The sequence below is a fragment of the Pollachius pollachius genome (assembly GCF_949987615.1).
Source record: "Pollachius pollachius genome assembly, chromosome: 5".
In the NCBI taxonomy this organism is placed as follows: domain Eukaryota; kingdom Metazoa; phylum Chordata; class Actinopteri; order Gadiformes; family Gadidae; genus Pollachius; species Pollachius pollachius.
The window spans coordinates 14,173,549-14,197,790 of NC_136938.1; the positions used below are offsets into that span (position 1 = coordinate 14,173,549).

Below are 24,242 nucleotides of genomic sequence, written 5' to 3' on the forward strand. Positions count from 1 at the left end.
CTTTTTTGCTTACTTTGTGGCTAGGCCCGGTAATGGAGTACCTACCCACCTGGCAGAAGATCTACTTCTACAACTGGGGCTGAGTCCCATTGTTGCCCTCTACCACTTGAACTGGAGAGGAGGAATACTGCAGCTTTAGACACAGTGGCCTTTTCTACTGTTTTTTTAATCATTGAGGATGAATTTGTAATTCCTGGGAAATTATCACCTTTTACATTGCCCAAGGTGTATGATAGTCACTGACCGGTTGTTGATTGCTTCAATTAGCAAGGGTCCATCCCTTATTTTAAAAGGGTGGTTTAGATATGAACTGATATTATTTTCAGTTTTGTCCCTTGAGCTTGGCTATGACCACACAGCAACTTGTAAAAAATTACATCAAGGGTTTGATGAAGCAAATGTTTAGTCCAAGTAGCAAAATATCAACAATTGCAGCACAAATAGTAAAGCAAAGTACAAAATAAGGTATAAGGATGTGTGTAATGTGCCATTATCTATCTTGTGAAATTTAACGTGCACAGGATCTGCATTGTCCTAACCCCTGCAGGTGCACAAAATCCTTGCATCTTGATCCCGTTCTGCTCATATAGTGTACAGCAGTGGTTATAAATGACATGAGGAATAAAGGGGTAAAGCAATGTAGCCTTCAGTATGATTGTCTTCTACTGGTGATCATGATTCAAACTTCTTTGTAGGGGGCATATTAACTAAACTGACTTAATGCTGAATGTATTCCTTCAACATTTGAATTTGCACATAACTATGGCACTGCATGTTGGCAGTTTTAAGGAACCAATTAAATGAAGACACGATTTTCCTTTGTAAATTATGTCATCTTTATTAAAGTATATTTGGTTTAATATTTTAGCCTAAATTTAAAAAAAATTAAGTTAGTGATCCTTGGCCAGGAAAGTTTGGGTGTTGAAGTCTACCTGGAATACAATGCCAAGAGATTGCAATGTTGGAATATCTTAAAAGATTTATTATCTGGTAACCTATTAAAAACAAAGTTCCACATTGCATTCATGCTATACTTTAAACAATTCTGTATGCTTATTTTAGTACAGAAGTGGAAATTACCAGTAGACAAACTTTTATTTTGAAAGACGCAAAGAAAGACCTGCTGGCTTTGTCCCAGATGAGCAATGTTGCAGCTGTCTAACATTACAGGAGAACATGATTGAAAAAAAATATACATCTAGGTTAATAGTTATCTTAAAATAAAGACATTTCACTCAAGTCAATGCTGTTCAGACGATCATCGCAAATATCAATAAAACCCTATAAAGAACAAAAATTTAAATTGATGGTCCCTCTAGGTGATGGGATACATCTTCCACTGTTAGAGGGAGAAAACACACTGATGTAAAACAAAAACCTAGCTGAGGTGGTGTCTCACAACACAAAAGACAATGGAGGGGACAACGTCTATTCACGCCGTTAGCTTCTTGCCTGTCGGTGCCTTATGTGACTAGAGCAAAATAAATGTTTATTGGAGAAACGTGGCAATGGAACCTTTTTTTTTTCTTGAGTTAGAAAAACAAAGGATAATTCTCAATTTCAATGACTAAATAAAAGTTATCACATGTCAATAAAATCAACACCATGTTTTTGTGAATAAAATAAAGCAGTTTTCATCTCGAAAGCTCATTTTGAAATTAAGATTCCACAAGCGAGCCTGAGAAAACACCAATACTGCCTCTCTCCGGATAATTGTCCTCAGACAGTGAAATCAACGAGGATGTCGCTTTTCCACAGCTGTCTCGTCACCTCAAACAGACCGGTCGGCTGGATCCATCTTGTCCGTTGGGTATGCCAGTGTCACTCAGGAGACGGGTTCAGGCTCTGCCCTCGCTTGTACTAGATCTTTCTCGTCAGATAGATGGTCACTCCGTTCCATGCCTCAATAAGAACCATAGCGATCCTGGCCGAAGAAAAAAAAGCCATAAGTGATTTTGACTCGCTGCAACATTATACTCCATATGGCTCCAGCCATTATTTCCATTACCTGGATGGTATTCATGACACCATTGGCCAGGACCGCCATCTTGCCTGCCACAGTCTTTACTCCCTGTTTGAACTGTGCGATGTCCGGGCCAGAAGGAAGAACATTGTCCAAGCTCGATGCTCCTATATGCAGGAAGGAGCATGAATATTAACAAGGTCAAAACATTTTCACGAGGTGTCATCGTAGCACTAACACTAACTATGGGGTCTGCTCCTTTTATCTCCCATGTTGACTACACTTGACACAGATACACCACCGCCATTTAATATTGAATGAATTAAAACAATGAGTTACCTGCTGAGCGGTCCGAGTTCTCTCCAAACAGGTCAGCTGAGCTGATGGCACTGTTTCCAGACATGCTCTCCAGTCTTGTCTTGGTATCATACTGAGAAGAACAACATCAAATGAGTGGATAACAGTAGCCGGCTACGGATGGCTGGCTTTACTAGTGGGAATAATGAGATTTATCATAATGAAGCCTCCTAGACTTTAGTGTATCCATTTCATGTCTGAAACAGGCCTTCTATGGATGGCCATTATAAATAAATGAATGAGTAAATAAACTAAATAAGTTTGTGGCCTAAGTTCCTCACATCCGCACTGCTCTCCCGGCCAAAGAACATGTCGGAGGAGATGGCCTTGGCGTTGGCAAACTTCTGTCGAGCCTCGCTGGACTCCGCCACAGGCGCGGACACCTCCGCTTTCCTCCTGCTGGGGAGCCTGGAGGCATGCAAAACAAAAACACACACCCCTTCACTACTGGCACCTGTTTTCCCTGGAATCTGTGAATGGGAAGGCATGCATGTTGCCCAATAATCCGATTAGTTCCAAAAAGAATAGAGGGAGAAGTAAAAACAAAAAAAGGATTTAATCACAAATCCATGCCCAGGAATGTAAGAGTACTCAAATAATCTGTCATCTACAGAGAGGGTCAAATATGCAGGTACCTCTCTCCTATGGGCTGGATGCTTGAAATGGTGACCTCTTCTTTGGGCTCCTCTTTGTCTAGAGCCCAGGAGGCGCTAAAGGAGGCTGTACCTCCATCAGAGTCCCAGCGGGACCCAAAACTGTCTCCGACGGTAAACGGGTTGTCCTTGTATCTATATACACACACACACACACACACACACACACACACGCTCTTTTAGCCACTGTAGGTGAGATTTAAGAGCTGTTGTTTGAGTAAAATCTGTGACGTATACCATAACCATCCGTCAGCTATTCCTGAATGGAATTATTCTCTGATGGGGAATCAATCTTTCCTGAGGAATAGGTTCATTTTTTTGTTAATTTTCTTTCGCACTACTGCTCTCTTTACAACTCTCGAATATTACCTATAGCAGCTAGCATGTGTTTTTAGTGTGGTTGTTACTGCAAGCACATCTTCTGTTCTTCATAAAATTTCTTTATTCCGTTTGCCTGTTTTCTCTGCATTTAAATGCTCCTGCATACTTTCAACTACAGAAACCATTCAACTATCACTTACCTTTGTAACTTGGTAAATTTTCAACGTTAACCTTCGTTCAAACCATTTAACGTATCAACACACTTGTATCTTCAATAATCTGAAAACCGAATTTCGATTACCTTTATACTTTATTCAGTATCAGTTTAAGTTCCATATCGGCTTCGTTTTCTTTTGGACTCGTTAATTTACCCTGAGGCTAGGGGTTAGAGGCGGACGTGCAGGCAGTGTTGCCAGATTGGGCTTTTTCCCCCACCGAATTATACTACTTTTTACGACGTTCAGGCAGCGCCGACCTCAGCGGTGACATCAGCCTTTTAGCAAGCACACTCTCGCAGTTTGTTAGGACGAAACGCATTCTAGGTAAACTTCATATTCAATCCATTTTCTTTTCCAAACACAGTCGAGACTGTGGGTCACCAGCAACATCTTATCTGCAATACTATAGCACATTGTATTCAACAACAAGAACCTAATCTGGTGAAAGAAACATAATGGGTTGAAGCATACTTAGGGGGACCAGATGTGAAGCCCGGCTCGTCAAACAGGTCCAGTTTGGAGCGTGTGGAGGACTTGATCCCCACAGGAGTTTCCTGTTCGATCACCTGCATCTCCGACATCACAGAGTGAGACATGGCGCTGGGCCAAGAAAGATGCCACAGTGAACACACAGACGCACATAAATCGTTAAGAACGTCTCACTGTCACAAGGGGGTTAGGTAGGCCAAATAAAAATAAACGCAAAGTGAGATTGAAAGTATGTTTTAATAAAGCCACATAGTTTAAAATGTAAAGAAATGTTAAATGGCTTAAATCAAGTGAAGGGATTTGAACAGAGTCTAAATTGAGTGTAAACATGCATACCATTTAAAAAAAAAATCGAAATAGTTGGAAACAAATAAAGTGAAGAATTAAAAAAAAAAGCTAATGTGATCAAGTTTGAATAATTTGAGATAAAACATAGAATATCTGAGATGTTCTGATGGCAAATTCCAGCCCAACTATAGACTAAAATCTGCCCAATCTACCAAGAACCCGCCCTAAATTATATTGCCAGAAAAGTGATTAATCATATACTTCTGCTATGGCACCTACATGATATACATGTGAAGACAGAGCTCACATTTAGAATTTAATATGCATCGTTTCATGGATGACGACCTCTAGTAGCCATGGAGGTGAAATGCATAAATCACACGTGATTTATGTTGTTAGTTCTTTGAGATTAACAATTTGAATTATTAACCACCTCCACATGCAGAAGGCATTGTTTGTAAATGAAAGCTCAATTAATGTTTGTGAAGACAGAGGTCACATTTAGATTGTATTTGGTTCTTTAGAACACACGGAGGGGTTTCACTATGTATGAGGCCAGTTTGATTTGTGATCAGACCGGGCGGCCCTTGCCTGATTGCGGCACTTGAGGTAAGTGAGCACGGGTGAGGCGATAAAGGTCTGCGATTTCCGGCCGGGCCATGAAGGGTTTGTGCACGGGAGAACGCGAGAGCACGCATTGGTAGGTAATTTATTGATTAAACCAAGGTGTAGCTTGCTCAATGCGCTAACCTAAACGCCACATCATTATTAACTATGACGTTATGTGGTATACAAGGAACCTCTCATCTATCAAGTATTTTTGAATCTTTAAAGGTCCCATGGCATGAAAATCTCACTTTTTGAGGTTTTCTAACAGTAATATGAGTTCCCCTAGCCTGCATATCGTCCACCAGTGGCTAAAACTTGCGTTCAGTATAAAACGAGCCCTAGGTATCCTGCTTGCCTTTGAAAAAATGGAAGCTCAGGTGTGCTGATTTGGAATTTGAAAAAAAAAAAATAAATAAAATAAAATTAGATATATATATAATTTTTTTTTATACATTGGTAGTCAAGGCGGGGCCCTATTGTTGTTAAGGCGGCCGCATTAACCACACAGTGCTGGGGGAAACACTGCCTTTCCGTCCAATCGGTGTTCCAGACAAGGCGACTGGAAACATACGGGGGTAAACACATGAAGCCTCCACCGTCTAATTATCCCTGCCTCCTCTGAAAACTACCCAAATCTCACGGGCACTCGCTCACTCAAGTAGAAGGGATTGAGGTCCACAAGGTACATTTGTATAATAGCTGCTAGATGTATCGACGCCTCTCTGATGAACGGGGGGGAATGTCACCTAATGGGTCGGTGCTTTGAGGAATCCAAGTCCATAATACGCTGTTCAATTACGTCCCAACTTGGTCTGGCTCATCATTCAACTCACCTGCGGTTGCCGAAGCCCATGCCCAGCCTCTCGGCCTGCTCCCTCTTCTTGCCCTCCATGTTCTGGATCTTCTTGTCCTCCATCTTCCGGTCGATCTCCAGCTCCTTGTAGGCCAGACGCATGGAGGCCACGCTGACGCCAGGGACCAGGTGGAAGCATACAAACAGTGTTGGGTTAGGGTGGGATAGTGCTTTCATTATTTGTGCTCTGCTGCGTCTCCAAAAAAAACAGGGTTAGGGTTTGAAATCCAAAAGCTTATGAATTCCACTTTGAGGTACTGAAAGCTCCCTACATAGTGGCTGAGTGAGGAAGTGTGTCGGGAGGGGGGGTATCCCTCCTTGTCCACCGAATGATGCGCGGCTGCCAGTTTGTGCCAGAACGCTTACCACTTACACATAATACTGTAGTTTCACAAACAAGCGAAACAAAAGTGTAGCATAGTTTTCCTCCACTTAGACTCACTACTAGATTGTACTGTAGTATTGTTATCAGGGGTGGGTACTAGGGCTGGGCGATTAATCCAATTTCGATCTCGATTTCGATTTTAGCGTCAAACGATCACAAACTAATATAATCGAGTTTTCGATTTATTTATTTTTATTATTAAATGTTTTATAGAAAGAACAGCTGGATACATTTTTTGTAAATTATTTTGATTTGAACATTTTATTTTTTACTATTTTTTGTATTTTTTTAAGACGAAATTTCAAAGTTCTCAGTCAAAAAGTGCTTTTAGGAGAGACATGCTGAATAAATACTTCATGTTTTCAAACTCAAAAACAATCGTTTGAATAATCGTGAGTTCAATCTTAACCAAAATAATCGGGTTAATGATTTTTTCCATAATCGAGCAGCCCTAGTGGTTACCATCTATGTACTGCAGTATTCTTGTCAGAGTTGGGTATTTATTTTAAATTAAATAAAAATTCAACTACAAATAGCACTACCTGAGTTTCGGTTCCACCAGTTTAACACATTGAGGCTCCCTTTGCTGTCGCGGGAAAGAGTTTCTTAAAGAAGTTTGTGGAACTTTCCAATTTAATCTGCGTTATTAGATAGGGCGCGGCCTGCAAACAAAAAAACTCGAGGAGGCAGAAGGGCGAGGAGTGCATTCAATAATAGAGGTGGGGAGATTCTTCAATGTCAAGGTGCATCGCGATGCGGACATGTAATTAAGTATGATTTTGCGGCACTTACAAATGGATATTGAAAACATTTCCTGGTTCTAAGCACTTTGAGCGAGGGCCCGGGGCCATGCTACGCAATGCCAAGTGCGCGGCATCATGTCTGTTGGTGCCTTCAGCATCACCCGGCTTTGAGGGGGGTGTGAGTGGGAGGCGCTTTGGACGTGTTGATAGTAAAGATGTGACATGTGAGATGTGAAAAGGACATCTATCGGTTATAGACATGCCACTGCAGGACATCTATCGGTTATAGGATGGGATTTTATTGACATTTTTCAAATCATTGTCGATCAGCTTTGACACCATATACATGTCAAGGAAGTGCCAAGTACGATGTACTATTTTTTATATATCATGGCACACATTTCATGCACTGTAGAAGCCGCTATTTTTTGACACGTCTTTGCCAACAACCCAAATACTTACATGTACTGCCCAATGCTGGCATGAAATTTTATAATGTTCCTTAGGGCCACAACCACTCTGCGTTGCGGGTCAACTGATGATTGAGTAAACGTTTGTGGGTAATTTAAGTTAATGGCGATCCAAGTTAAAGTAAAACCGGATACAGGACACAAACCACTACATTATTTTCCAATAATACCGTACATTGAAAACAAAATTATTTAAATACTATTTATCACTACCCCAACAGGATATAATGTATTGATCCAGTGGCCCTTTAAAACATTGAACATAAATAAATGAAAATAAAAAGAATGAGACTACAGGCAACAGGCAACTATTTATAGAACAATACTTCAAATCTTTTTTTTACATTTGTTCAGTTGGTTTACCTTTCTCTTTCAAAGTAGAACAAAAGCAGCAAGGAACAAAGAGAGGCTTAAGGAATTTGAAAAGAATTGTGCATGTCGATACCCATTGTATTCGCCTGACGTGCATGAGACCAGCTGCACCGACACACCCAATCAATCAACAGTCGGTGGGTGGGTGGAGGTGTTGTGCCTGAACCAGTGCCAAGGAAGGCGTCTCTAGTTCTCCATTACGGTTGCTCTTTATTATTCACACTGCGTGTTTTGAAATAAACACGCAGTGTGTGTTTATCCTCTGGTCTTTCCCTTATTCCTTAACATGTTTTCGGAGCTGGAAAAATTCATTTGAGAGGTGCTTTACTTTGGTTATTCCGACACAGTTACGTAAGGCAACCGACTAATGGTGTACCTTGTCCTCAACGTTTTATAGAATGTTCGGGGTGCGCTTCGACAGATGTTAAAGTGCAAGGTCTGAATCTGAGGTCTAATGAGTAGTTGTTCAAAAGGCTATTACGCAACTGTACAGCAATACAGTCAATCTATATTGCAAATCCAATCTGGTCCAGTCTCTTTTTTTTTTTACTAAAACTTGAAGAGCTATTATATTAGTGCCATTTGTTAGAACAGGCACAGCCATCTGAGCCGAGAATATTTGATTTGACTTCAATTCACCTGCATCTGAAGGAGCCAATTTAGACTGATATCCATCTTATCAGGACAACTTCTCCGTGATGGTTCATTCTTTGCTATCAATCACAGGTTTGTTAAATCACAACAGCTGTGAAACAGCTGCGGAGGGAGGAAGCAGAGATGGAGGGGACTATATTTGTTTACGTTTCAAATATCTGGCAAAGCAGCGGGAATGGAGGGACCAGTCACCGAACTCGGGAATGTGGGTTCTCGCACTGTCAATATAAAAAAATCTATTGGCTTATATGATCAGCCAAACACAATCCGCAACATGACAGAATCAAATTCCTTGACCCACAATGCTGAAATGCAATATCTTTTCAACAGTACACAATCTATGCATTGGAAGACTCTTGACTTACATGGAGTCCTCAGAGCTTTTCTTGGCCTCTGCCAACTGCTCCTCCCTCATCTTTTCCGCCACCTGCGCCTGCTTCTCCACCTCCGAGAAGCTCTTGCTGCTCACTTTCTGGGCCCCCAGGCCTTTCTTGGCCCCCAGCTGGGGGGAGAGGACAGACAACGTTTGATGGTTTGGTAGAAGTGCTACAAATCTAGCCCCTCGAGAGCAATGCTACATTAACCTATGGATTTTAAACCATGTTCCAAGATGCCAAACACTTACCCCCTTTTTAGTGGTCATTGGCTTTTTCTTTCCAATGAGGGACGGTTTGACATCTGTTGCACAACAAACCATGACATGACATCAAGTCGCAGGCAAATTAAGGCTCTTTCAAAGCCCAACAGAACGTGACAAGGAGACAAGCCATAAAATAAGGTTAAGTGCGGCAAGAATATTTCTACTCAGCAATAATTGATTAACAAAACACGACAAAACATTGGGTTAAAGACAAGTATGCCAAAGCATCACCACACACATTCGAATTTGTTTGTTTTCCCAACACATTCATCTCGGGTAATGTAACTATATTGGAGTTGCATTATATATATAACTATTTTATCTATAAATAAATCTTGTATTTTCTTAGAGAAGAAAAAAGGTTTTGAGGTCGAACAAAGAAGAAGTCTTTAAAAGATTAAACTTCTAATATCTAAATCAAATGAATGCCAGTTTGTAAACAATGTGCTCAGATGACAAACTAGGGCCACCAATTACTTGGAAAGGTGAGAGTTTACTTCCTGATTCATGTGGACAGTTTGAAAATAATTATTTCCAGGTTCCTGATCTTAAATCAATTAATTAATTTAGATTAATTAATCAGAACCTGTAATTAATTAGATCAATTTTTTTAATCACTTGACAGCCCTAATATACATACATACATACATACATACATACATACATACATACATACATACATACATACATACATACATACACACACACAGGTTAAGGAACTCTGGAAATTAACTATCATACCTTGGAGGACACCGTATTATTTGCGTTAAATAAAAGTGCCTTCAAGGCTTAAACTGACGCTGATGTGTGTTAATTTGGGGACGCGGGAAATTCACAGACCCGGGTTACCACAGTATGTATGTGTACTTATGTATATGTATGTTTGTATGTGTATGTACATATGTAAATATGTATATATGAGTGCATGTCTGTATCTGGAAAGCATAGTACAGTGACAAGTTTTTCTAAAAAAAAAAATAATAATCTATCCTGACGGACATTATGGGTCCCAATGGCAAAAATGTTCAGCATGCAAAGTAAGGCATGTCAACTCAGTTTTAGAATTTCTAATCAATCGGGGCAATCGTGCCGTGCGGAATAACTAATAATAGCAAAATGACGGTGGAGACAGTGTGAACAAAATCCAAGCGGTGGCTCATCCTCCATCATTACACCGGTAACAACACTAGGTCGAATGCTTTGGTAAACCTTTTCAGGTATGGTGCCGGATTAATCATCAAATTTATCAAAAGAAAATGCCCTCATATTTCTGGTTTTCGTTCATTTCCTTTGACCATTAAAACCCCCAACAAACCACAAAAAAAAAGCTTAGGGGGAGAAGCAAAAAACAATGCTGGAGTACAGCCAGACTGTCAACAACAACCCATTGTAATCACCTGTGAGATTCCATGACTCGTCTGAAGACAAGCGCATGGATGCTTCTAGAGGCCAAACGAACATGTGCGCACGTTATTTCTTATAAGGAAGGAAAGGCCAACAAACTGTAAATGGAAAAACTTTAAATGGCAATAATAACCACAAGCTACAGTGTTACAACTAGATAAAACTCACCAATGGCAGCTTTAGGGGATGAACCCAGTCCATCAATGCTTGGGCCTTCTTCCAGTTCTAGACAGTAACGGATCAAATTAAATTATATAATAAAATGAACTATGGCATAATATGGACTTTTTTTGTTAAACCTCGCCAAAAATAATACAATATAGGCCTCTGCATTGTAGTCAAATCCCCAAATGTTCAAGATTAGTACAGTTTTCTTCAGAAACGTTTTAAATTGAAATGCTAATCTTAATACTAACGTTTGATGGGCTCCTGGGTCTTGGCAATTGTATCCACGAGCTGGGGAGTGCCAGTGGCTCCATTATGCTCTGAAAGTGATGGGAATGCCATGGACCAGTCATTTACAGCCTGAATACAAGAAACAAAGAAGAAAATGGAAAAAGATTACATGCAAGTAAAGGCTTTCGCGTAGTTTAACAAGTCTTTGTATTCGTAGCAAGTGTGGTTGCAAAGCAAGCCACATTATCATCATGCGTCTTATTTGTGTGGTTTCAGAGTAAGGCCCACTATTATTATCATGTGTCTTATTATTATAAGTGTGGTTGCAAAGCAAGACACGGAAGTAGAGAGGTCTCCAAAAAATGTTCCCGCTATCACCATAGGGAGCGCTCCAACTAGTGGCCAAACCTACATAGCCTTCATAGCTGTGAGCCGCGCCCCTTTTGATAAAAACGTATCCAGGCCTTACGTAAATTATCTGGCATTGTTCAATAAATCACAAGCCTGCTGCCCAGAACCCAGAGGTCTTAAATTTGGTGAGCCCAACAAGGACTAGTAATTTGGAACGTTTTGTTTTGATAGCTGACAAAATTATGTCAAAGGGTCAATTTAAAATTACCACTGTTGCAAGTGCTCACCAAGCAATTTTTTTTAATGGAAGTCAATGGAGAATAAACTGACTTCAACCATTCCAAAGGTGAACAATTTAGGATTGTCAAACATGTTAAATGTATAGAAACCACGTATAAGGAGGTCTCCAAAAAGCAAAGTAACACTTTGGCGACAGGGAGCACCATAACTCACAACCAAAATAATTTAGCCCCATTATTCATTCAATCAATCAATCAGAAGTCTGCTTCAAAGAGGCCGAGGGACTTGAAACTCAGAAGCCTTGCTAGCATCAACAGGTTGGCATGCTCACAGAATACTGCGCACACGCAAAGTGTTTGCGCAACCACACACATTTTTTTCAGAATATGCACATGCAGCGACATGTCTAGTTTGACTTAATATCAATAGCAATGAATATTATTTGAAGTCTCAATCTATGGGCGTATAGTGCGGTTCCTTTTCACATTGCAATTTTCGCAACAGTCCCAGAATTTAACAACAAACCCACATGTGGGCAAAGATCGTTCAATCATTGGACAATATGGTCTGGAGTGGGGTTATCGTTAAATAAAAGAAAAGGGGGGGAAGCGCCAATGAAAGTAAACAATCATGGATATCCAACGTGATATACAGTATCTCACAAAAGTGAGTACACCGCTCACATTTTTGTAAATATTTTATTAAATCTATTCATGGCACAACACTGAAGAATTGACACTTTGATACAATGTAAAGTAGTCGGTGTACAGCTTGTATAACAGTGTAAATGTACTGTCCCCTCAAAATAACTCAACACACAGCCATTAATGTCTAAACCACTGGCACCAAAAGTGAGTACATCCCTAATTGAAAATGTCCAAATCGGGAGTCTTAACTTGAGTCAATCATCACCAAACTTGGTGTAATTAAAGAAGCATAGGTCAAGGTTAACCAGGCTAAAGTTAATCAAAATAGGACAATAGGGGGCGCTAAAGCGATCAATTGAAAACTTTAACAACTCTTTTGACGTACGATCATGGAAGTTTGTTCGCCCATCACCAGATCCAATCATCAACCGTACGCAAAGAAAAAAGGTCTTAATTGTCTTTGTCAGGGTCTTAATGGTCTATCAGGGTCTTCATGGTCTGGTCAGGGCCTTAATGGTCTGCAGGGTCTTAGTGGTCTATCAGGGTCTTATTGGTCTGCTTTAGACTTGGCACCTGTAAAATGCTGCTTGCAGCTTTAATTATTATAATTATTGTATATTTTTACTAGTTGCAGTGTTCTATCATAGTGATGAGGCTTTTTACATTTGAGCACGGCTAGGTGTGCCGTCAAGCTCATTGGATCAGGTTTAAAAGGTCTCATTGACGTCTACGGTTGCTTGGGTTGGCACTAACGGGAGTTGGTACATAGCTTTGATGAACACCCCATTCTCGAGTCAACTACAGCATTCAGCGGCCTGTTAGTTATACTAGAGTTTTCGCACGTTCAACCTCTAGTTGTAATTAAACCCATAGCAATAATGTGGAAACCCCAGTCGATAATGTAACAAATTTCTGAGCGCATAATATAACATTTTGCCTATGATTTTACAACGTATAACATTCGTTCACCACAAATGACAATTAAAAGCAGTGCCAACATTTAATATTTTTGAACCATTCAGCGAACAAAAGGCAACAGGCTGATTATCATTTAGGGGGCCACTCAATGACATGCAGAAGCGTCATCAACACGCCCACTGAAGTGGTGTGAGAAATACCGACTTTCTACTTCTCATTCACATATAAGGTAATTTACATTTCCTACAGAGAAAATACTACCTCAGGGGTAGCGTTATTCAGGAGATTTTCAGGGTACAAATGTCAGGATATGTTGTTCACACGTTCGGCCCATCAGGTGAATATCAGGACTTACACATGCTAGTGTGTGAGCATTTGATTACATTATAAAATTAGTCAATTTATGGTAACAGGAGTAATTGTTCAACGGAAAGTGTAGTATACTATGCATGCAAATCAATTATTAAATAGCTTTTACTGTTATTCATGGCTGAAAAGTGCATTGACATTTTAAAATGCAAGGCAATGCAATCGCGTGACTTATGTGTTGATATGCCGGTCGGTGCGATGTTTGAATTTCACGGTTTTTATATGACAAAATGAACGACCCGGAGTTGCTTGTAGAGGTGAGAAATTGTCTCTTCCCTTCTTTTATCGCAATTTCTACAGTCTATAGACAGAACGAGTTACCTGGGATGGTTTGTCAACGGCGGAGCCGTTATGTTTAGAAACATAACGTCTTACCAGGGCGAGTGTGTCGCTGCGGTGTGTGCGTGTGTGTTCTTACCGGGGCGCGTGTGTCAATGCGGAGCAGTGATGTTTAGAAACATAACGTCTTACCTGGGTGAGTGTCGTTGCGGTGTGTGCGCGTGCGTGTGTGTTCTAACCTGTGCGTGTGTCGATGGCGGAGCCGTTATGTTTAAAAACATAACGTCTTACCTGGGCGAGTGTCGCTGCGGTGTGTTCACGTGCGTGTGTATTCTTACCTGTGCGTGTGTCAATGGCGGAGCCGTGGTATTTCAAATCTTAACGCCTTAGCTCGCGAGTGTGTCGCTGCCTTTGTCTTGACGTGTGGTGTGTGCGCGCGTGCGTGCATGCATGCGTGTGTGTGTGTGCGTTTCCATGTATGTTCGTGTGTGTGCGGTGTGTATGTGCGTGCTTACTAGGGGTGTAACGGTACACAAAAGTCACAGATCGGTACGTATCTCGGTTTTCAAGTCAAGGTACGGTACGGTACGGTTCATAGTTAAGGGGAAAATTAAAAAAAACTGCTTGCTTGTCAACAACTGAGAATGGCCGTAGATCAGCAGCAATGAAAACACCAATAAACTTGGTTATGGCATTTGCATTTCTGAATTTCCAGACAGGGGTTGTTGAAATAGTGTTGAGCTGGGTTTGCACAGCTCGTTTTTTTTTTCCACAGCAACGGTGATATAGTAACACCTGGATGGTGCCTTTTCAAATGCGTGTGCTAGGGATGTGCATTTCTGGCAAAAATACTATTCGATATTCGCTGAGAAGTATTTGAGTATTATTCGAAAATCGGTCAATCAAGAACCCCCCACGCACGCACGCACGCACCAAGGATACACGCACACACAATGAAAAAGGGAGAGGCTTTTATGATTTGTATGAAATCAATCTGTTTATTTCAACAACTGCGCCATCAACATTCAACATCAAAATTATTTCAACGTGGGCTTACGCAGATAGACCTACATGCGCCGAAAACAGATCACTATTTATTTATTTATTTTACTGAACACAGCCTGCATGACGGTGAACAAGACACGTCAAAAAAATAACTTCACACGGTGTGTCTTTTTATAATTTATTTGTTACCAGCATTAGTAGTGTTGATCAGCAGAGAAATACTCTGCCAAAGACGTTGACGTCGCTTAGCAACTGAGGACGCTGTTGATAAGTTCCCGGACTACATGCGTGATACGACAGAAAAAAAGTAGTATACTTTGGCTAAATGGTCCGGGTGAAGCTCCGACTTCAAGTTTTAAATTTCGCATCGCAAAAAACAAGCCTTTACATTAGCCATATTAACGCTATGTACGCCACATTTACGTACCGCGGTACACCTCTGTGACCGCACCGAAGTGCCTGTACCGTGACGGTTCGGTACAAATACGTGTACCACGTATACGTTACACCCCTAGTGCTTACGGTGTATTTATGCGTTCGCTCGTGCTGTGTGTGTGTGAGCTGCAGGCTGCTTGGCACATGCGCACATGAGTAACTTGAGTAACTGGTGCGACAGGCCTGCTATTATAGTAGTAAGATATAAACTGATCTGTTACGAATAATGGATCAACAAAGATGTGGTAAAAAAAAAATATAATGTATATGCTCAAGCCAAAACGAAAACCTATTTGAACCAACCTGCGTATGCTCTGCAAAGAAGTCAGCTGCTTTTTTCTCCGGGGCAACCACTCCTCCAGAAGTATCTATCCACAACTGGAAAAAAAGGACTGTTCATTTAGGGAGCAGAGGCAATTACTTTAACTATTTGAAACAGCCTAATCATTACTGGCGTCAAACACGCAATCCAAATGATGCCATTGAATAAAAAGTTAAAAGAACCATGAGGTGTTCTAGTAAGACACGTCAAAGGAAACTATACGAGTGATCCTCAAAGAAAAAAAATGTATATAGACCTTAACAATGAGTCATAAAGGCCTGTGTTAACCACAACCTTACATAAACCTCCAACATTCAGCAATATTGTTTCTAAATCGTAAGACCTACAGGATTATTGGATTCCTATAAATAGCTATATAAACATGCTATTATTTCTAAAGCTTTGCGCGTTTGTTTAGCTCATTTCTTCTACCGCACAAAACCTTGGCATGCCACAGCATCCATATATTAAACCCAAAACAACACCTAAAACCAAATCTTTGGACGTTTTGAATATAACCGGATATGGACCTTTTTGCCCTGTCTGGTGTCTGACCGGCTTAATGGAGCTATATCTAAAAAATATACTGAACCAAGTAATGAAATGAGCATGACATACATTACTACGGCCGGTATGTTCTCCTTTGAAATGTCCAATTTTAAATGCTTGATTGTTACATATGTACCTTTAATTAAAGATAAATGGCCTAATTGACCAATAAAATAATGGAAGAGTTATTGGGGATTATAGGATTTTAACAAGACTGACAAAAGACATACATCGGTTCCATATTTGGCCAATGCAGAATTGGCTTGCTGTCTAATCTTCTCCCGGTACATCTGGGCAGCCCGGCTGTTGTACTTGGCATTGGTATCCTTTGTAGAACACCCATGTTGCCGAAAGAAGGCCGTCTACAAAGAGTGAAGGAAAACTGTATTTAGTCAACATCAGCGATTGTATTGTATTGCATACAAGGACGGCTCTATTACTTTTTATATTTATGTACCTGGACTTGCTCAGGGTCAGTGAAGTAAAGGTGTTTTTTGTTTTCTTGCACCTTGTTCTAGTGATCACGTCATATTAGATACATTTGTTTCCAAAGATGAATTAAGAGGGCTGAGTAACCCTGCATAAAAGGGTGACGCATTGCTAGGCCCTGTTAGGACTGTACATCTTTGCGTACGTGCAGTTCAGCGACCAGAAAAAATCTCTAATAAGTAATGCAGACTTGTATACGTGTTCAACGGAGAAGTCTGATTTGGTCTTAGCAAAGTAATTTAACATCTAGGACTTCGTTTTTGAAACTGTTTCACCACAGATCAACACCAAGGGAGGAGAACAAATATGTTATTAAATTCTAATTATATCACACAATATACAAATTGAGAGCCTCGCTCACATGGCTACTGGGTGTTCCTGGGCACACAATCCAGGCATTTGGGATGGTCGCTTGACCATGACATACTTTTCTCTTTCAAAACATTACTGCTTCCCAGTTGGCGAAAGCTCTATGACTTACCGCATTGGCATTGCCACCAACCTGCATACATCTTAGCTGAAACCAGTTCCAGTTGGAATCCAACTCTGTAGATCTAAAAGGAACACAAGGTAAGGTAGCCTAAAATGAATATGGTGGTATTAAATCAAGGTATTTGGTTTTTGGGAGGAGTACCATGTCCTTTTCCTTCATGTAAATAAAATTACATTTTGATAATATAACAAATATTAAACTATTGGTCTGATAAAACTAGCCATCCAAGTTATTTGACAGAAACATCTTTCTTACTGACTAGTACATGCAATTAGAACAAAAGTACTACAAGTTGTTAGAGCAAAAGGGAGGGGAGTGTTTGATCCTACGAAATCATAGCAAACATTGACAGCCAGTCTCATATATCCTATGTCAATTAAATGGTTGAGGTGATTACATTCGTCATTTTGACTACATTCGTCAATGATTACATTCGTCATAGCTTTACTGAAAATGTCTATAAATCACACAATTTAGAGTCTGGAATCACATAAGGACCCTTCAGTGACCACACATCTACATTGACAGAGTACAGAGTAGTGTTGTTGTCACGATAGTGGATTTTCTAATTTATTTCTATGTTATTTTTCAGAAAATAACATACCCAGTAAATAGAGTATATCTCCACAACTGCAATGGCTATAATATGTGTTCTTGTTGCCAAAAGAAAGATTGTTGTGCAAGTGAAATATTCGACGTTGAAACTACTTGGTCAGAGTGGATAAAGCTAGAACACAGCATGAGTGGGAGATTACATTTCTAACTGAAATAGAGATCAGTTGGTCATTATCAGTTGGTATCCCAATAATACTATGAGAAAGAAACAGATAGATATCTTGAGAACCTATTGTAAAATGTAGACAGTTGAAAGTTCAGGGCAAATATAATTGAATGACACAAGCTAAACACTCGCAAATACACCATATGGCCACCAGACAGATGAAGAACATTTGTTCTGATTGAAGGCAATTTACCCATTTCCTCAGAAACCTTCTCTAGGTCATTGGTTGTAAACACCATGTTTATAATGGTTTTATGCGATCAAACTCAACAATACTTTTAAAATATTATATATATATATATATATATATATATATATATATATATATATATTTTACAATGGAAGTCATTTGGAGCCGTCCGCCCATTCTCTGACATTTCAACTACTTCAGACTTTGTGCATTGGTCAATTTTTAACCGTTTTTTTTTCTTAAAAATTGTAACAAATCAACACACTTGTATTTTCAACTGTATCTAAACAGATTTTCAATATCATTTATACTGTATCTTCAGAATCACGGTTTAAGTTTAATTTCATACCCGCTTCGTATATTTCCAGTTGGTCTCACTGACTTACATTGAGGCTAGAGCATGACAACGTTCTAGATGACGCTCTAGCCCAAGGTAGCTTTCACAAAAGCTAACCATTGCGGACGTCGCAGAGTCTAAACAACTTCAATATTTAACCTAGAAACACAATATCAAGCTTAAAAAGGTTACGTTATTTCTCGATACACTGGCACTAAAATGATTAATCGATTGGAAATATGATTGTTATTAGGGGTGTACAGTGTTTCCCCCAGAAAATGTCTTAGTCAAGGTGGTGAAACTTCAAGTATTAATTTCTGCATTGCAACACAAGCTTTTACATTCGCCATATTAACACTATGTACGCCACATTTACCCACCGAGGTCCACCTCTGTAACCGCACCGAAGTGCCTGTACCGTGACGGTTTGGTACAAATATGTGTATCGTTACACCCCTAATACCAATAGACGTGAGGTTGACATTTAGATTTGATCCAATTTAAGTATTGAGGGGTCGGAGACGGGCACCTGTCCAATAGTAATAAGTGGCGAGGGAGGGCCAACAGACCCGGAACTCAAACCTCCGTGCCAGTTGTAAGGAGATTTTACTCATGATGTATTTGTTGAGCTGCGTTAACTGCACATAGTTTTCCGGTTTATGTCCTTTAAGTTCTTGTATGATTATTTCAATTGAACATCTACATGAATGTAAGATCATTTTATGCATGACTCTTTTGAGTTTTATTTTTATTTTAGCTCATGTACAAACATGCATTTTCTGTGGCTGTCTCCCTGCACCTACACAGCGCACACTTGCGTGTGTATGTGTAACGTGAAAGTTATTGAATCAATAAGGTCGCACCAGGTGTTTATTGTGCTCACCATCACATAAATATTTGGCCTGTTAAGCCCATTGAAACTGTAATGGTAACTTGAACCATTGGTCTTTTACATGCCTTTTTTGTGTGTTGCGTATTAATGTCATCTCGTTGAAGACCCATTTCATGCTGCTGTCAGTGTGTTCCTTACAGACCTTGTGAGGTTTGTGAATTTGAGAAAGATAGGTTCCTTGTATACCACATAACGTCATAGGTAATTATTAGGTTGCGATTAGGTGTGTATTCGTCATTGCAGAAGTATATGATTAATCGGTTTTCTGGCAATATATTTTTAAATGGCGTGCATGTTTACATTGTTTACGCCATTTAGACTCTTCAAATCCCTTCACTTGTTTGAATCTATTTAACATTTCTTTACATCTTTAAGTATATAGCTTTACAAAAACATAATTTCAACCTCACCTTGTACTACAGCACACACCACATTTTCTGGAAATGCATTTACTATTCTACTTTGCAACCTCTGTTGAGTTTGAGCAGGCGCTGCACAGCCATCACTAAACAGCCATCAGTTGGGAAAAGATTTGAAAGAAGATAGTTCCGAAAGTACTGTCTGCATTAAAAACCAACAACTTTTTTTTGTGATTACATTTATACTTTATGTGAATTTGCAAGAAGAAAATGCTGTGAATTTTGTAGTGTGTTGCTTATGGCTAACCATGCAGATCGTATATTTTTTTACTGGATGCACGTATGAACTTGTCAATATTCTCGTCTTGATGTGGGTAAGACCAATTTCCCAAAAGTCCGTGATCCTAAGGGCTAAAAAAATTAGCCTAGAGGGGACTAATTTCTTTATTCTCTGTAGCAAAAATATTTTAGAATTTTCTATCATCATTTTATCATTATTTTTCTACTGCGACCTATCGCTCAAAGAAAGCAGTTCTAATGCTAGTCGAGGTCATATCATTTCAGTATTAAAAAAAAGAGCAGCATTAGTGCACGGAATTTCCATGTTTAAGCAAAACATTGTGCTAGTGGTTATTTTATGGATTTTAAAGGATGTTGCATCCCGGAAAAAGAGGACACATGAGGATATCTACGTGGATTGCTAGTCATATCTTATCCATTTACTGGTTCAAGAAAGTCTGTAAAACTAGCTATGTGACCCATTAACGACAAATTGTAAATCATGTTTGTGTGTATGGAGACAGCTTGGGTTAAATTGACTGGAAGGTACCTGATGAAACTGAGGTGCACTCCCAGGGAACGGTGGATACCAGAGCAGTCGATGCATAAGAACACTCCATATGGAATACTGGCCCAACTTGGGTTTTTTGCTGCACAGTCAAAACATGCCTGTGAAGAGAGGAAACAGGGGGCATATATTCGGGGATATATCTGGCAAAAGATACAAATTATGTTAGATAGGAATTAATTCACCTTATGACTTGTTCGATAATGCCAGGTACCGTTAGCTTGCTCCCTACATAATGTCCTACACGGACAATCCAACCCCTGGACCGTTTTGCAGGAAAGTAGTTTATATATTCCATTACTAACGTTACCTGAGTCTTAAGGATGGTATAGGTGACCTTCATATGTGACTGATTTACACCGGTAGATTAGGCCAGCAGAGAAACGTCAGTCTGGGCCTGTGCTATAGCTAACCAGTAGAATAAAGCTAGCTATAAACGGGCATTTAATGGCCAGTCAATACGATAACAACCAGGGTTAACAATCATCGGAATATTCAGATGTACGAATAACAAGTGCTAAAGATTTGCGTTACCTTGTTTGTGGGAATAGATCTTAATCGTTTAAAAATGGTAAGGATTTCAGTCTTATTTGGTTCAGTAGCCATCTTGCCAAAAAGACAAGTTCTACTCTCTGACGTAACTACGGGTCGCATCAAGGCTATAAAATAACCGCAGTGCTGAAGGAGAAAAAGACATATACAAAACTATGTAGCCTACATACCCTACATACAAACTATAATAATATATGTTACACAACAATTAAATTACTCTTTTCCTGGGAAATGCACAATAAAATGAAAATGTATAGATGAAAACGTTGTACATCATCATCAATGGTGAAAAGTACAAGCTAGTCCAAGCTAAAGTGCCTGAGTAGTGTACAGCTGCGGCGCCGGAGCCGGTTCCTGTTGTGTGGCAAGGGTGTTTTTTTTTGGATATGTTTTGTTAGTTTATATATATATATATATATATATATATATATATATATATATATATATATATATATATATATATATATATATGCATAATGCATCTTTTTGCATCAGATTATTATGTAGATAAAGCAAGGCTAGTCTTAATTTCTTGTGTGTAAGAAATGAGTTTTGCAAGTAAAGTCAATATTCATTTATCAAGTAAAGTCAACTTTACTTGATAACGTGAACTTAATGTTATAAGTAAAGTCTATTAAGATAAGTTGACTTTACTTGCAAAGTTAAGTAGACTTTACTTACTAAATTCAATAGACTTTACTTACTAAATGAAGTAGAAAACTAATTTCTTAAATTCAAGAAATTAAGTAGCCTATACAAACACTAGCCTTGCATTATCTACATAATGATCTGATGCAAAAAGTTGCCTTACCTTTTTTAAGTAGATCAGGTACAATATTTTGTATCATGCTTGGTCTACCTAAAAAGTTAAGTATGTTTCATCTATGTGTTGGAAATGACAATCCTCTTAAATAGACAGGAGCTGCAACGATAAGTTGATTAATTAATTAGTTGCTGCCAACTAAATTAATCGTCAACAATTTTAACAATTTTCTATGAGTCATTTCTTTAAGAAGAAAAATCCCAGATTCTCTGATGTGAATGTTTTCAATTGTGGACTGTTGATCAGGACTAAACAAGACATATTAGGTTGCATCTTGGGATTTGGGAAACAGTGATTGATTTTTCACCATTTTCTTACATTGTATGGACCAAACTACAAATCAATTAATTAGATTTTTTTTTTATTTTTTTTATCAGGTTTAATTAGGCATCTTAACCCAAAACAAGACTTGTAAGTTGTTTAGCTCAAATAAACAAATTTGTTTGACAATAAAATATGAACTCCATTCCACAAAGTCATGTCAAGACATACTATCAGAACCCCACTGACAGTCTTTTTTAGAGTTCAGAACACCATAACGAAATTAATTCCTAGCTGATCAAAACAGCTACATTCAAATTCACAGCTACTTCAAATTCAGATACATTGATAAGGCAAAAAAACGAACCAAAATCCAGCAGCTCTCAAAATTTAAAAATGTAGTAAAGAAATTTCAATTTCTGCATGGTTTCTCTGCCTCTTGTGGCAGTACATGAAAAGCTGCTTGAAAAATAGAGTTCAGGTTACTTTAAATGCTTTACTTGAGCTGGAACTGAATTATGTGTGCCATTTGAAGTACAGAGAACACAATACATAAAATAAAGCATGCATCAGCATATTCAAATTAAATCAAATTCAATATTTTCCAGCATCATAGAATAAAAAAAAAACAGTAATGTAACCTGAGAGAGTGCATTGGGAGAACCTCAGAATGTGCAGTGTAAAACTAACTGTAAAACTTGGAGTAGGCGCACCCAAATCCTACACCTTCAACGGCATCTGTATGGCTTTTAAGCATGCAAAAAGACCTTGAGGTCATGGACTTTGGAGGACATTTTTTTGTTTGCATCCTCCAGGTCTAGAAAGATCTTCTGAAAGACCTCAAATGGGTATTTCAGTTTATTAGGGTACCTTAGTTCCTAGGCATAGATAAGGCCCATCAGATAGGTGCAAGCATGTGCCACATCTGGTTAGCTACATTATTCTATAAATGGTTATACATCGGTCATTACCAATGTAAAACCATTTACTGCAGAATTGTTGAGTAAGGTTCCGTCCTTTCTGTAAGCTTCATTTACAGCTCGTAGAATGAGTTCAGTGTCAAAGGAGAAGGTAAGTATCTCAAACTGAGCTGGCCAGGAGTCAGAACGAAGGGAGGAGGTGCTCCCTGGAGAAGACAGAATTATGGTGGATGCTTTGGAATAGGCATCTTCCAATGACTCTGAAAAACTGCTATCAATGCTCTCTTGGAGTCCTTTAGCATTCAAAGAATCCTCAAATGTGAGTGTGATCACTGGTTCAATAAGAACCACCTTGTCTTTGTCCTTTCTGTTCTTAGTTTGAAGGAGACTAAAAAACTGACCACAGAAATCTTGGCCATGAAACTAAATATTAAAATCTTGTTCAATTGCAAATGTCTCTTGTAAAATATTCTTCAATTCACCCACAGTCTGAGGGATTCCTGAGGGCAAGGAAAGCATTTGAATTTCTTCTTGAAGTATATGACTCGAAGTTTGACAGAAATGTTGATTCTGTAGTAGGAAAAAAGACAAAAAACCCATAAAGTTAGGCATGCAAACAAAGAATTGACATCTTATTGCAAAGCGATAACTTAAAAACTTTTTTTTAGAGATAGTAGTAATGGTATTAAGGAATCAAGAACAATTTTAAACATGTCAATATATACTGTATCTACTACCTAATCTTGCAGGGGAATGTGACGCTTCAAGGTTACAAATCGCTTTTGCTCAACAGTGTATGCTGCAAGAGAATAGGAGTCTTTTAATTCTTGCTGGACGAGGACTGTCACAAGTCTTGTGGATTCCAATTCAAAAGACCTAAGGTGCTCACTGTACTATGAATGTAGACTTTTGACAGCAAATGCACGCTGGCCTTGGACAATGAGGATTAGATTTAGTTCGACAAAATCTGGTGAATCCCATGGTGGATCCATGGGGCAAGATCATTCCCAATGAGTAACTGGTGCCATAGCAAGTCACTGTATTGGCCACCTGAACACACGTCTCTCCTGGAAACTTTTTTCGCACTGCTTCCTGTAAGTTTTCCTTGAGGACATCCAGTGGCACTGTGGACAGATTTGAGACACTGAGGGCATGTTTGAGTATGTCTGTGCCATGCAGGTGGTAAGCCAGCATCGACTGATGCTTGAGAGCAAGAGACAGTAAAATGTTGCGAAAACAGCTGGTATGTCGAACGACTCGCTTAAAAAAGCTATGTTTCACTTCAAATTGCATTTTCCACAGAGATACAAGGAGTCCAAAAGCCTTGATCAGTTGAAGATAATGCTCCAGGAAATGATGCTTTGGCAG

At 39.2% G+C, this 24,242-nt stretch overlaps 2 protein-coding genes across 2 annotated transcripts in view; one reads left to right on the forward strand and one right to left on the reverse strand.

Moving 5' to 3' along the window:
• The window catches only part of pex16 (peroxisomal biogenesis factor 16), a 9,043-nt gene extending 7,439 nt beyond the window's left edge, over positions 1-1,604 (forward strand). Inside the window, exon 11 of the mRNA XM_079736942.1 lies at positions 25-1,604. Coding sequence (XP_079593068.1) covers positions 25-83 — 59 coding nt within the window. The 3' untranslated portion in view covers positions 84-1,604. The remainder of the gene's footprint in view (positions 1-24) is intronic.
• On the reverse strand, positions 1,077-20,935 carry arfgap2 (ADP-ribosylation factor GTPase activating protein 2). The gene is made up of 16 exons (XM_079736941.1): positions 20,853-20,935; positions 20,301-20,419; positions 16,901-16,973; positions 16,161-16,292; positions 15,363-15,437; positions 10,836-10,944; positions 10,588-10,644; positions 9,001-9,053; positions 8,741-8,877; positions 5,732-5,863; positions 3,984-4,112; positions 2,956-3,108; positions 2,602-2,728; positions 2,303-2,393; positions 2,009-2,130; positions 1,077-1,924 (listed from the first exon to the last, which is right to left on the reverse strand). The coding sequence occupies exons 1-16, from the start codon at positions 20,922-20,924 to the stop codon at positions 1,904-1,906; spliced, it is 1,602 nt and encodes a 533-aa protein (XP_079593067.1). The 5' UTR covers positions 20,925-20,935; the 3' UTR covers positions 1,077-1,903.
• Between the last annotated feature and the right edge of the window lie 3,307 nt (positions 20,936-24,242).

Excerpts from the sequence above, each read along its gene's own strand:
- arfgap2 (XM_079736941.1), bottom strand. The coding sequence starts at position 20,924 with ATGGCTACTGAACCAAATAAGACTGAAATCCTTACCATTTTTAAACGA. Across the intron at positions 9,054-10,587 it reads ATCCCCTAAAGCTGCCATTG|ATGTCAAACCGTCCCTCATT; the intron begins GTGAGTTTTATC and ends GTTGTGCAACAG. Across the intron at positions 4,113-5,731 it reads ATGGGCTTCGGCAACCGCAG|CGCCATGTCTCACTCTGTGA; the intron begins GTGAGTTGAATG and ends TTCTTGGCCCAG.